At 45.2% G+C, this 13,377-nt stretch overlaps 2 protein-coding genes and 1 pseudogene across 3 annotated transcripts; all 3 read right to left on the bottom strand.

Moving 5' to 3' along the window:
- Positions 1-5,601: 5,601 nt before the first annotated feature.
- On the bottom strand, positions 5,602-7,605 carry LOC311008516 (zinc transporter ZIP9-like; annotated as a pseudogene). The gene is made up of 5 exons: positions 7,582-7,605; positions 6,514-6,789; positions 6,168-6,253; positions 5,949-6,083; positions 5,602-5,860 (listed from the first exon to the last, which is right to left on the bottom strand). The product of its transcript is annotated as a zinc transporter ZIP9-like (transcript).
- A 466-nt stretch (positions 7,606-8,071) lies between these two features.
- On the bottom strand, positions 8,072-10,083 carry LOC311032582 (nuclear factor 7, brain-like). The gene has a single exon (XM_084039483.1). It carries the CDS (start codon positions 9,836-9,838, stop codon positions 8,444-8,446), a length of 1,395 nt encoding a protein of 464 aa, XP_083895609.1. The 5' UTR covers positions 9,839-10,083; the 3' UTR covers positions 8,072-8,443.
- A 1,143-nt stretch (positions 10,084-11,226) lies between these two features.
- Positions 11,227-12,983, bottom strand: LOC311032592 (tripartite motif-containing protein 16-like). Its single transcript, XM_084039493.1, has one exon. The coding sequence runs from the start codon at positions 12,966-12,968 to the stop codon at positions 11,310-11,312; it is 1,659 nt and encodes a 552-aa protein (XP_083895619.1). The 5' UTR covers positions 12,969-12,983; the 3' UTR covers positions 11,227-11,309.
- Between the last annotated feature and the right edge of the window lie 394 nt (positions 12,984-13,377).

The following is a 13,377-nucleotide window of genomic DNA, read 5'->3' as shown; positions in this document are numbered from 1 at the left end:
CAACACGTGTATCGGGACTTGTCTCCATGCCAACGATACACAGCCAGCCTGTTATTGGGTCGCGCTACGAGCGCATTTTTAAGTTTCACTTTCGTTTTTGAAGCGGTTCGCATATTGCCACTTTGCCAGTAGGAGCATAGATGGATAGCATAGACGGGAAAAAAGATTATATGAAAATGGCGTGGTCCAAGTTCTCTGCCTAAAGAAAGGTGGAGAGTGAAAATCGCCAATTTAAAGAAGAATGGACTGAAAAGTTTGCATTCATTCTTTCTCCAACCAGCACAAGACCCATGTGTTTAATATGCCAGGAGACTATCTGTGATGAAGATTTCCAATTTGAAACGGCATTATGAGACAAAGCATACACATTTTGAAGAAACATATCCTCAAAATTCAGAGGTAAGAACAACAAAAAGAAATGCACTAAATACAGTATATCACATGTGGCCTGACCGACCTCAATAAATGGACCTTTGAGTCATTGAAAAACATCTTTGTGGCCCTTGAGGATTTGTATTTGAGTACCCCTGGTATAGAGGCATAGCTCTTTCCACTAGGTTTGCACTAAATATAGTGAGAAAACATCTAACAATTAATAAAGACAAACATTTAATGATAAAAGAAAACATTTGAGTACATACCAGGGGGTCTGCCCGAGAAGGAAATGACAGGCTCCTGCCCGTCACACCGATCCTCCATCCTCCGCCTGGCAGCAGCGGACAGCCGGTGGTTCTTCCGAGGCATCCTAAATGGAAAAATGAAAAAAAAACTGGCCAAACAAGTTATCAGGAATATAACCGTGAAAATTAATTAAATGTGTAAAACAAATAGAAATCTCTTCCTCTGAGACTCAGTGTCCACTAGTCTCCTCCTCAGATGTTCTCCTCTGCAAATAAATAAAAATAAATCCAAATACATCAAATATTATATACCGTAAAAAGTAATCTCAGACCACTAATAATACAGAGCTGGACTCTAAATCTATTCTCTATAATATAAAAACAGTCTTAAACATACTTGTCAGCAGTAAAAACACAAATGTAAAAAAATTAAAACATAAAAATGTTTTATTTAAAAATCCCACAGTGAAAAAGTCTGTAATTTCTGGATACCTGAGGTCATCTGAAATGTACCTGAAGTGGATTTGTGGAGTGAATTTGAATTATTTTTAAGATAATGTAATATTTTACTGCACAGGAAATATCCAAAGGCATTTTATTCTGATATTCCACAGTGAAACGTTATGTGAATATTATGCAATTAATCTTATTTCCGTATTTATCATGTATATGAGCCTGGTTGTGCAACACTTAATTGTGAAATCTTCCTTCATGTTAGCTCCTCCGAGCAGTTGCAATGCATTTACCATAATTATCACAATACGGGCGCAGTGCAAATTTTCGGGCGGCTGGTTTAACTTCGGAAAAACGAATGACGGCTCACTCGACCGCAGTAACTGCAACTGGGCTGGCTGCCATACGTTTTGAACTGTCACAAATTGGCTGATTAAAATACAGGGACTCCCCATCTGCCTTATATTGTTGTTCCAATGGCGTAAGGAACGGGTTAGTCCGCTGTGATGGCGGTGGCGTGGGGGGCAGAGCTACGTTGAACTGCCGCTTCGCCCGCGGCTAACGTTAGCTCCATGCTAGCGGCGAACGGGTTAGTGCTGTCGGCTATCGGCCGCTCATGTCCATATAATGTCCATGTCCATATACGTGTCTCTTATGTCCATCAAAAACGGGTTTTTGCTTACGTTTGGGGGTTCCATTCCAATGGGTCTCTTATTCCAAGCGCTAGCATTAGCAGTAGCTTTAGCTCTAGCTCCAAGCGCCGTCATTCTGCTTCCGACTGTTGCGACGTAACTTTTTTTTCTTTTCTCTCGCTTGTATCCTTGCTCGTTGGATCCCGGACGAGCCCCCAGTGTTACCTTCGCAGCTCCTCTCTCCGAACCGTAGTTGGGAGCGGGCTGATATTCTTGCTAACTTGGCTCGTGGCAGGTAACTTGCCTCCGGTGGTCCGGGTTAACAGCCGAAGGACTGGACAGCGAGGCGGTGGTTGCAACAACATGAACTCGGGCTTTATTAAGCATTAAAGGCACTTCTTCTTATTAGACTCTCGTCTGGAGCATGGACCGCATTCACCCCCGTAGACTCACCCAGAGCTTACACACAACACCTTTAGTTACACTACCCACAAAACACCTGCCCGACTACGTCACACATTCATGTATTTTCTCAATAAGCCGCCAGGGGGGAGACTGATTGCAACACTGTGATGAAGTTCAACAACCGGAGGAAAGATTTTGTCAGACATTAATTTCAGGATTTATTCTGAAGTATTGATCATGAACCATGATTTTAAACTGAGTGTCTATTGTTGGAATTTTTTCATTCACCTCATTCATTTTTTGTTTTTCTATGAAATGAAGGTGTATTGTAAGGCCAACAATACTACTACTAGTAGAAGTACTACTAAAACTACTACTACTACTCATAATAATAATATTGATAATGATAATAATAATAATTACATATGAATAAATCATATAGGCGTCATGGACGTATGTCTACGTGTTGTTAACGTGTTAGAATTCACGTGTGTTTATTTGAACTGGATGGCGTCCATAACAACGCGTTGTCTTCGTGTTGTTAACGTGATAGAACGCACGTGGATTTGAACCACAACACAGAATGACGTCAGCCACACCTCACAGCCAATAACGCGGGCAGGATTGGAGATCAGACCGCCAGCAGACCAGACTCAGACTAGACGTCTTTGTTTCTCGTCCTGGAAAGTCGATACTTGAGCGCGAATAGAGCCGCCAGTCACTCGTATCGTAAGTACAGAGGTGACACGTGATGATACGTGTGCTGCGTTCACGCACAGTCGGATTTAAAACATCTCATCACGTTGATATTATTACTGATATCTCTCTGAGCACATTTGTTAAAAGTATCATCAGCAAAACTGCTCAAAATCAGTATTTATCCTGATCCTGATTTTACATCCAATAAAAGTGTCTCAACGTCAGCTTCTTGTCCATCTTTGTCACAGGTTACACGTTACATTCAGATTAAAAATGAACTCGAAAGCATCTCCTTCTCCTCCTCCATCTCCTCCTCCTTCTCCTCCTCCTTCTCCTCCACCCCCTCCTCTACATAGCCAGGCACCGGTAAGATACCCAGTAGAGGTTAGGGACAGTTGGCAGAAGAGTTGCATTAAAAACATGAGCATTTTGTGGTTTTGGACTCTGGTCAGACCAAAAAGGGAGTTTGAAGACGTGAATGTGTGATGGGCATTTCTTTGACTGTTTTCTGAAATCCCACAGACCAAACGTTTCATCAAAAAGATATTAGACGGATCATTTGTGTCCTGTTCAAACTCCAATAGAAAACACATTTTAGAAGTATTTAGAAGACGAGGCTGTACAGTCTTAGTTCAGATGAATGTATTTGTTAGGATGAATAAACAATGTATGAACTTATTTAGGTTTTTATACTAATTTTACATGAAATTGTTATTAATGTATTGTTCCACCAACATGCAGGAACTAGAGGTTAAAAATACCTAGTTTGCTGAAACCTGGTGCACTGCATCTCTCCTTGTTTTCTATAAGGCTGATGTTTAAATGAATCAAATACAATCCAGTACAACCGTCAGGATGTCTAACCAGCTGCTCTGTCTGTGTTTGTCTCCAGCTGAACCTTCCAGTGGTGCGTCTGTGTGATGAGGTGTTGAAGAGGCTGACTCCTATTGGATTCACGTAAGTAACACACACACACACACACACACACACACACACACACACACACACACACACACACACACACACCTAACACAACTAACGTGTCTCTGTCTCTCTGTGTGTAGAAATGGAAAAGTCCTGTACGGCTACGTTCCTCCTGCCTCTGCAGCTCCTCCTCCTCCTCCTCCTCCATCATCATCAAAGTAAGTCCACTTTGGTCAAAATGTACAACATCCACCTTATATTGAATTTCTTGCAGCTGTTGTCTGATTGCAGGTGTTATTTGTCCACCAAGATGATTTGCATTCATATAATTATCAGACTTTTTTTAATGGCACGACACAGAACAGGAAGTCTTGTATTATTCTTGCTCATTTTAACGTTCTCTCTCTAAAGTTGTTCTTTTCTTTCCCTGTTTTTCCGCAGCAAGAGAAAGCGTTCAGACGAGCAGGACGATCGTCCTTACGTGAAGAAGCCGCCCAACGCATTCATGATATTCATGAAGGAGCAGAGGCCACACTGTACCGCTGAACTGCAGAGCCGTGGGAGCTCTGCAGTTAACAGTGTCCTGGGGCAGAGGGTGAGTGTGTTTGATCAGATGCACCGTGGGGGTCTGTGGGACCCCGGCTCTCATTCATGTGATTCTGTGTGCATATTAATACAGCTGCTGATACGTTTGTGTTCATGCGACCTGTAGTTGTGTGTCGCGGTGTGTGCTGACAGTGTGTTGTCGTCTCTCCACAGTGGAAGTCGCTTTCCAGAGAGGAGCAGGCCACATATTATGCAGAGGCAGACAGGGAGAAGGGCCTCCATGCACAACTCCACCCAAACTGGTCCTCCACCAACAATTATGTATGTACATTCTGCATTCTGCGTTCATCATTGTGAACAAAAAGGCACTGAAAAGAGTCTTATGTTTGTATCGGCTCATGGTGATCCAAAGTCTAATGTGTTGGTTTTTTGTGTAGGGCAAAAAGAGGAAGAGGGAAAGGAGCAACGCTGTCAGAAAGGCTGAAGGTAAGTCAATATGTCTGTGGATGTCAAATAGGATGTAAACTCAATGAGGGATCATGTTGGACGATGTTAGAACGTTCAGAATGGAGAGAATAGGAAGCAGCACCTTTTACCACGTGTTAACAAGTCTTAGTGGATTGATCAGTGCTTTTGTTTGTTGCAGCTTCTGCATCTGGGGAGGAGACCAAGCCAGCCAAGAAGCAGCGTGTGCTCCCACAGCAAAACGGTGAGGAGGAGCCCTCCACCTCCTACACACCTGTGACTGAGCCCTCCACCTCCTACACACCTGTGACTGAGCCCTCCACCTCCTACACACCTGTGACTGAGCTCCCCTGCCTCTCCTCCGACTTATGTGCAGAGTTCGCATTCTTGGAGGAAATCCAGAATTTTGGCTTTGAAAACTTGGAAGAGTTAACCAAAATGGCATTTCAGCTGGCAGCGCAGTTCTAGCCACTTGTTTTTTCTGTTTATATATTTCTGTAAATTAATTGTATATTGTATATTTTGTAAATTAATCTGTAAATTAAATCAATTGTAAAATACCTTTTTGTGTCCATATCTGTAATTCACACCGGTGGTTGTCTACTTTACCTCAAAGCATGTGTTGTGTGTGCAAATAAGAAATCAACTAAAAAGAGCGGAACATTAAGCAGAATGAGCAAACATGGTTTTACTTCCCATAAACTACAAAGAGGGAACCGACAAATAGAGAGGTTCCTGAAGTGTCATAGGCAAAGATTCAATGAAGCATCTGCAACTGGGAGTACCTGCTTGGAAACCACAGATGTGTACAATATTTGGCAGATATGATTCTTTTAGATGATTCTTCAATGATTCAATCAGTCATCATGCAGCCCGGGGGCCAGCAGCATGGGGATCCCGACCCCGAGGACCAGAGTGAGGCTCTCCAGGAGCCCCAGGTGTCGCCGGTGGTGGGCCTCGGCCCCGGTGTGCTGCTCGTGGTCCGAGGGGGGAAGGCCCGTCTTGCTGCTGCTGACCTCGGGGAGAACGTGCACCGTGGCCACGTAGAGGAAAGTCCGGCCGAGAAGAGCATCCCACACCTGTCGCAATGAGCTGGTTCTGAGACGAGCGGCCAGACTGCAGACGCAAACACAACGGATCAAATAACGCCCAAGTTGAAACTGGAGGAAAAAAGACCCAAGATTGCTGAAGGGTGCTTTCTTACTGTGTGTAATATGAAGTAAGTGGGGACGGCAAGTAGAGGTGCTGCAGCTGAAAAGGCCAACAAATGTCCCTGAATGTATGTCTTTTCAAGGCCAGCATGCATCCAAAAAGAGACCAAACCAAAAGCTGCAGGCGCCTATAGATAAGAGACCATCTCTATTCCATCTCCTTACATACTTCTATACATCCTTCAATGAAATGTTCTGTCAGGGAAACTCACCTTGTGTAGCATCACTGCTAAAAATACTACAACTTGCACCGTCACTTGACCCGTGGCCACAGCTGCACCCACAGCGAATCCATCAGCTACAATGCAAACACCAACAATCAGATTCATGGAATCAACAATCTAAATAAACTACATTTACATCAAACTGGTGGATGAGTGTCATTTGATGTGTCTGTCTGCACGCCAAGTTTTTCACAAAGAACGGGTGTGTGAGGAAAAGTAGGGCACTTGGAACAAATCACATGAGATCACATGAGGAAATGAACTCCAGGACATTGTTGGCTGGAATTCATGAAAACATACAATAAAGCAGTATAATAAATGCTGTATAAGTTACCTGCAGCGTGAATAACCAGCCCCAAAGTGGCCGTGATGCCCACACTGTTGGACAATCGAGTCGCCTGGTCTGAGAGAAACTTCCGATCTGATCCACTACGAACATTAGGATGAACCTGAAAGTCAAAGAGACCCCGATGATGAAGTATGAGGTGAGGATGGCTCGGCTCACCTCTCCACGACTCTCCCAGTAAGCCCACTCCCTCAGGGATGGTGATGCCAGCGCTGTCCCACACAGGAGTCAGGCCCCCAGGATGGACACGAACCGCAGGCTCCTCTGTGGAGCCACACCAGATTTAAATCAATACCATATATATCATGATTGTATTATATTTATTGTGTAATTATAGAATTATGAATATTCTAATAACAATATTTCAATTTGACATACAATAGCTGGAGCGAGTTCTCAGATTTCCATGATAATAAACACTGGTGCTCATTCACAAGAACGTCAACAACATCCTCCAACAAGACAACAAAAGAAGAGAAACTCCTCCTCCTCCTCCTCCTCCTCCTTCTTCTTCACAAGTGATGATGTGCTACATCTTATCGTCGCTTCTGCTGGAAGCTGACAGTCTGTTCTCACCGTGTCACTTGTTGCAAACCACAGTACCTGCGTGCCATTCTGCCTTCCACGTCACACCTCGAGGTTTCCTTGAACACCACTGTAGCAGGAGGAGGAGGAGGAGGAGCAGTAGGAGGAGGAGGAACAGCAGGAGGAGGAGGAGGAGCAGGAGGAGGGGGAGGAGCAGCAGTAGGAGGAGGAGGAGGAACAGCAGGAGGAGGACGAACAGCAGCACCCAGTGTTGGACACTGAGAACTGCACAGGCCCGCCCCATCAGATCTGGTCCTCCAATCATCGACCTCCATTCTTCCAGCCTCAACTATAGTAATGCATCATAAGAGCTTGAGAAACAGTGTTTCCACGACAGGACAGGAACGAGAAAAAAACCTGTTACCTGTGTTGTCAGTTATTAGATCATTTTACCTCTTTGAGCAGCCAAAAGTAATATAATAATATAATAATGCACACAAAGGTGCTATTCTGAGTATGAAGTGTGCTCACACTGGAGAAGTATGCAGACCGCATGCATACTAGATATCCAAATGTTTAGCTGCCGTTCATATTCACTGGTTTCTCACAATGCGATGCACAAAGAAAATGAAGGAGTTGCTCAGAGCTGGAATAAACAAACTGTGTAGTGGTGATAACATTTTAAACAGAAACACTTCATATTAAAGACATGTTGGTGTTTTTTTGTGTGGTTAATTGTTGATGTTGCATTTATTGTATTGTTTTCTGTATAAATGGTTAATTGTGTTGTTGTGCATACTATTCCTTTATCATTTCTTTGTTTTATGTGACTCTAGTTAAAAAGCAACACTTATTGTCAACAAACTTGATGAAATAAAGATTTATTGTTCAAAGAGCTGGGGGGAGGGGGGTCATGATGGATCTGTTGTACTGATGGCTCTTTGGAAAGAATAATAAAATGAAACTGTCAAATGATGACATCTGCTATTATTACTCTTCCTATCTAGAAAAACAGAAAATGCCAAACTATAAAAAGGCAAAGCAAACAGACAAACACATTCTAAGTGTTGACAGTTCTGACAACGCAGAGACATTGTGTTACCATTACAATCTAGAAACAAGCTGAGAACTTCTATTAGAAAGTGTTTGGCTGTTGAAAAAAACCACAAGTCCCACCGTCTATACAGAGTTTACGAAGATAATCTGAAATAAAAAGGATTCATCACGAACACTTGGAGTTAGAAAAAGACTACTGGAAATCATTGCAACCGTCAGACTGACAAATGTAGATCATGTACTCAAATGGAATGCCGTGACATGATACTAGATGAATCCAGACCACCATCCATTATATAATTGCAGTGCAAACTATTGTCTATTGCCATCTCACAAATTAATTTTGCACTGTTACAGAGACCTTTAGAGGCAGTATCTTCAGAGTGAGGGCCGTCCTGGTGCAGAGGTACGGACACAGTTTCTCGGTGAACGTGTGTGTGGAGGTGTGTATGTGTGTGTTGGTATCTGGATCAGAAAACGACAGCTCTCCTTTGTCCCAGTCCAGTTGAACTCTGATCTTCTGGAGCTTCTCCCTGAGGGGCAGATCGGTGTATTTATCTGCCGGGGAGTACGCTCTGTAGACAACGTCATTGAAGTCTAAGCTCCACACCGTAGACCCCACGAATCCTTTCCTACAAACCGACTCCGCTATCACCCCCAGCTCCCAGTCTTTGTTGTCTCCCACTTCCACGTCCCAGCTGTGAGTCCCCGAGTCGAACCCCGAGCCCAGGACGGAATCCCAGTACGCAAACCTCTCCGGGTTCTCGGGAAGCTGCTGGATCTTACCGTGTCTCACGCTGGTCAGATCTTCCGACAGGACCAGTTCTGGATTGGCGGTGTTCGGGTCCAGAATCACGGGGCTGTAGGAGACCATGTCCTTCATCTTGTCCCAGATGCTGAAGGTCAGGTTGCCCAGATGTTTCACTACGTCGATCAGAGCCCCGAAGAGTGGCTGCGGATCCTCCAGCAGGGGGCGCCGCTGGATTCGTTCCACCGCGGCCTTGTAGTTGTGCAGGAATGAGACGTCCTCGGCTCTCAGCTGCTCCTCCGTGGTTTTGACCGTGTCTGAGAGATCTGCTATCTCTCTGCTCAGAGCCTCCATCTTCTCCTTCATCACCTGGCTCTTCTGCTCCTCTTCCTCCCTCAGTGCAGCCACCCTGGCCTCCTCTTCCTCTTCCAGGAATTGATGAAGCTTCTCAAACTCTTCTTTAATCCGCGTCTCTGTGCGTCGAGCCTGGACCTTCATGTGTTGCTCTATTTGATTTAAGTTTGTTTGAACTTCGTTGAAAACCTTCAACTTGTCCTGAAGGTCCTTCAGGGACTTCTGCAGCTCCTCCCTGTGATCCTGTGCAGCTTCCTCGACGGGTCTGAACCTGTGGTCCGTGTGGATTTTGCTGTCCCGGCAGACGACGCACACCGGCTGCTGATGGTCCAGACAGAAGAGCTTCAGCTTCTCCGAGTGCAGAGGGCAGAGCGTCCCCGACCCCGACGAGGTCGTCTGACCCCTCGCTTGTAAAAAGGTCTCACACAGGTTCCTCAACGCCAGGTTACGAGGCGGATCGCTGCATCGAGATACCGTCCGACAAACCGGACAATCCTGGAGTTTCTTCGCCGTCCACCAGCTCTGCAGACAGGCTCTACAGAAGCTGTGGCTGCACAACAGGAGGACTGGGTCTTTGAAGATGTCGTGGCAGGCAGGGCAGCAGAAATCCTCCTCTGATCTAGAAGCCATTTCCCTCCGAAGCCGAAAACACAGCCGGCAGACAGGAGATGGTGTCACTCCTTCCTCTGGAAAGCTTCCCCCCCAAACTCACTTTCACTTCTAGCTAAACGCTTGTGAAGTCGGCTGCTGCTGTTCGTGATGTTGGTTCAGATATCCTGGAATTCCCAGCATTCCTTTGTGAGGCTCCTTTGTCAGTGGAAGTCTAGAGTCGGTCTGAAAGCGAGTCTCATGGTCCCTCGGTGAGGTGTATTTCCTGGTGTGTGTCAGGTGAGTCACACGTAGGTGGAGCTCTGAAGGATTACAGTGCTTTGCTGCTCACTGGGAAACAAAGGTGGATGAATGTCCATCACACATACGGCTATTACTTGTTCTATGATAAAACAAAATTTAAAAAAACCTGCTCCACTTTCAGGAGGACGGTTTGGGATTCTCGGTGTCACAAACGTCCAACTAGAGCTCCGATGCTTCTGAGAGAAGTGCAAAAGAAGTTATTTATTTGGCTACGTGTTACTGAAACACACTGACGCTGGAAAACCAAGAACGTTTGTGGACAAATTCTCTACATTGCACGTGGGAAAGCAAATATAAAATCTACAAAGTGTTAACTTATACCACACGTTAAACTGAATGCAGAGCCAGTGTTTTATTCTGTCCCCCATTAAAAAGGAAACAAGGCTACATGTGTGCAAAAACAAACCCTTTCACATTTACAAAAAGGACATAAAGAGCCCGACAGTTAGTGTGTGTGATGCATGGAAAGTCAATCAACCTCAGAATAACAAAATCCTTGCAAAAATAACTTCAGAAATCAGCTCTTCGGTTAACGACACAGGAGGTGATGAAACCTGGACCCGATGAAAGGAAACCCCGTGTGATGAAACCCACAACCAGGAAACATCTGCACCGCCAATCTGAGAGTTAAAGACACACGACGAAGCTCGGCGGAAATAATTTATATTCAATATCATAATCACATAAGCATCAATAATTCATATAAAAAAACCTTTAAAATAAAACTTTTCAGCATCTGTGATCGACGTCCCAAAAACAAACAAAGAGTCTTACAGGAGGTGGAGAAAACAAACACACCTGGCAGTGTAACTAAACCCGGAGCGATCGCTTCCTGTGAAGCTGATGATGAGATTTGAGGCGTGTTGTTGTTGTTCTGGGTCGCATTAGATCGTCAGCTGTTCCTGTTATTTTGTCCACCTCCCGCTCACACCATCAAGTACAAGATCTGCTGCTCAGTTACTAAAAATATCAAGAGAATAAAACTCAGCCCCCACAAATAAACACGTTCACTGCTCAACAAAGTGTCTTAAATTCCCTTTTAACCGCACACACACACACACACACACACACACACATTTTATTTTTAATGGGATTCAAATAGAGGAGAGAAGGAGGCGGAGAGGAGGAGGAGGAGGAGGAGGAGGAGGGAGAAGGAGGTGAAGTCATTCAACTCTTAAATGACTTCTGTCTAGTTGAGTTGACAGAACTCACCACTGCCTCCAAAATTCATACGAAGTCCAGCATAGAGGGGCTCAGTGAACGTGGTCTGGACTCTGTGGAGGAGAGTCATGGTCTCAGAGACGCTGTAGAAGGACAGAATACCTGCTCTGTGATCCAGGAACACTCCTACTCTGGAGGACGGAGGACCTGAGACGGGAGTTTTAACAGAGTTGTAGGAGAACGTATATCCGTTGTTGATAAAATATAACGACCAGGATTTGTCATTGTTTCCAAACATACATTGATACCAGTCTCCTGTTCTACTGATACTCTTGTATGCGACTGCTACACCAACTTCACCTCCTCTCTCCACCTCCCAGTAACAACGGCCAGTCAGACTTTCTCTACTCAGGACCTGATGACTTCCAGTGAATCTGTCTGGGTGACTAGAATAAGACTGCAATGGACTCCTTGTTGCTTTTCTGTTCCCCTCAGATAATAACAGATATGTGTGTGCTGTGTTTGGATCCAGTGTGATTTCACGTGAATATTTCAAGAATCCAGCTCTGGTCTTGTGTTCTGGTTGTGGCAGTAAAACATCCACTTCAGTCACTGCCAGTGAGACGTTTGTCCATCTGTGTGTCAGAACTTCCTGTAGTCCATCTCTGACTTCTGACAGCGCCGCCGTCACGTCCTCAAAGTAGCGGCGAGGAGGACGGGCGTTGATGCTGGATGAGTGTGTGGACTCACTGAGTGGTGACAGTGACGGGTAGTCGTGTAGAAACTGGTTGTGATCCTCTGTGTGTGAGAGCTTCTCCAGCTCAGCGTCTCTCCTCTTCAGCTCACTGATCTCCTGCTGCAGCTTCTCCTGAAGCTCTCCGACTCGACTCACTTCAGTTTCCTGCTGGGATCTGACCTGCTGCTTCACGTCAGAGCGTCTTCTCTCCATGAGATGGATCAGCTCCGTGAACATCTCCTCACTGTCCTCCACTGCTTTATCTGCAGAGTGGTTGATGGCCTCCACCTCCTGGTGGAGCAGCTTCACATCTTTGTCTCTGTCCTGGATTCTCTGCTGGATGTTTAGTCGACTCCCCTCCAGCTCTCTCTGCCTCTCGGTCCTTTCTGCTGCAGCTGAGACTGTGTCGTGGCCTTTATGTTCCTCCACAGAGCAGAGATAACAGATAGACTGCTGATCAGTACGGCAGAACATCTTCATCACCTCATCATGACGAGAGCACATGTTCTCCTGGAGCTTGTTGGAGGGCTCCACCAGCCGGTGTTTCTTAAATGCTGCTGATTCATGATGAGGCTGGAGGTGTTTCTCACAGAAAGAGGCCAGACACACCAGACAGGACTTGAGGGCTTTCAGTTTCCTCCCAGTGCAGGAATCACAGGCCACATCTTCAAGTCCAGCATAGCAGAGACCAGCAGGAGCAGCTTGGAGTCCAGTCTTCTTCAGCTCCTCCACCAGATCTGCCAACATGGTGTTTTTCAGCAGGACAGGCCTCGGTGTGAAGGTCTGTCTACACTGAGGGCAGCTGTAGATCTCCTTCTCATCCCAGAAGCTTCCAATACACTTCATGCAGTAGCTGTGTCCACAGGAAGTACTCACCGGATCCTTCAGTAGATCCAGACAGATGGAACAAGAGAAGGTTTCCCGGTCCAGCTGAACTCCTTTCTGCGCCATTTCACCTCTCAGCGACGACGACTGTCTGAGTTTCACTTAGTGAGAAGTGAAACTGGTCTGAGGTCTGATCTCAACAACACTGTGTGTGTGCAGTGAAGGTGGCCTGTCAGCTGCTGCACTTCACCGCCATGTTGGTTACACCTGTCCACACACAGTAGATCTGAAGGGGAGGGAACAAGGAAGTGTGTGTGTGTGTGAGTGAGTGAGAGTGAGAGTGAGAGTGAGAGAGAGAGAGAGAGATTTTTTTTATTTTTACAAAAAACACTTTATTTACAATATTCATATATACATATACATACAATATTCATCAATATCTCAACAGAGAAAATGCAATGCATCAATAAAGTGCTATTTGTGCATAAGGTTAATAAAAAGAGGAGTTTATCTGATAAAAAACTGTGCAAATACT

This window comes from Eutrigla gurnardus (genome assembly GCF_963514095.1).
Source record: "Eutrigla gurnardus genome assembly, chromosome: 22".
Taxonomy (NCBI): Eukaryota; Metazoa; Chordata; class Actinopteri; order Perciformes; family Triglidae; genus Eutrigla; species Eutrigla gurnardus.
Note: the sequence above shows the minus strand (reverse complement) of the source record. Positions and strands in the feature narration are given on the sequence as shown.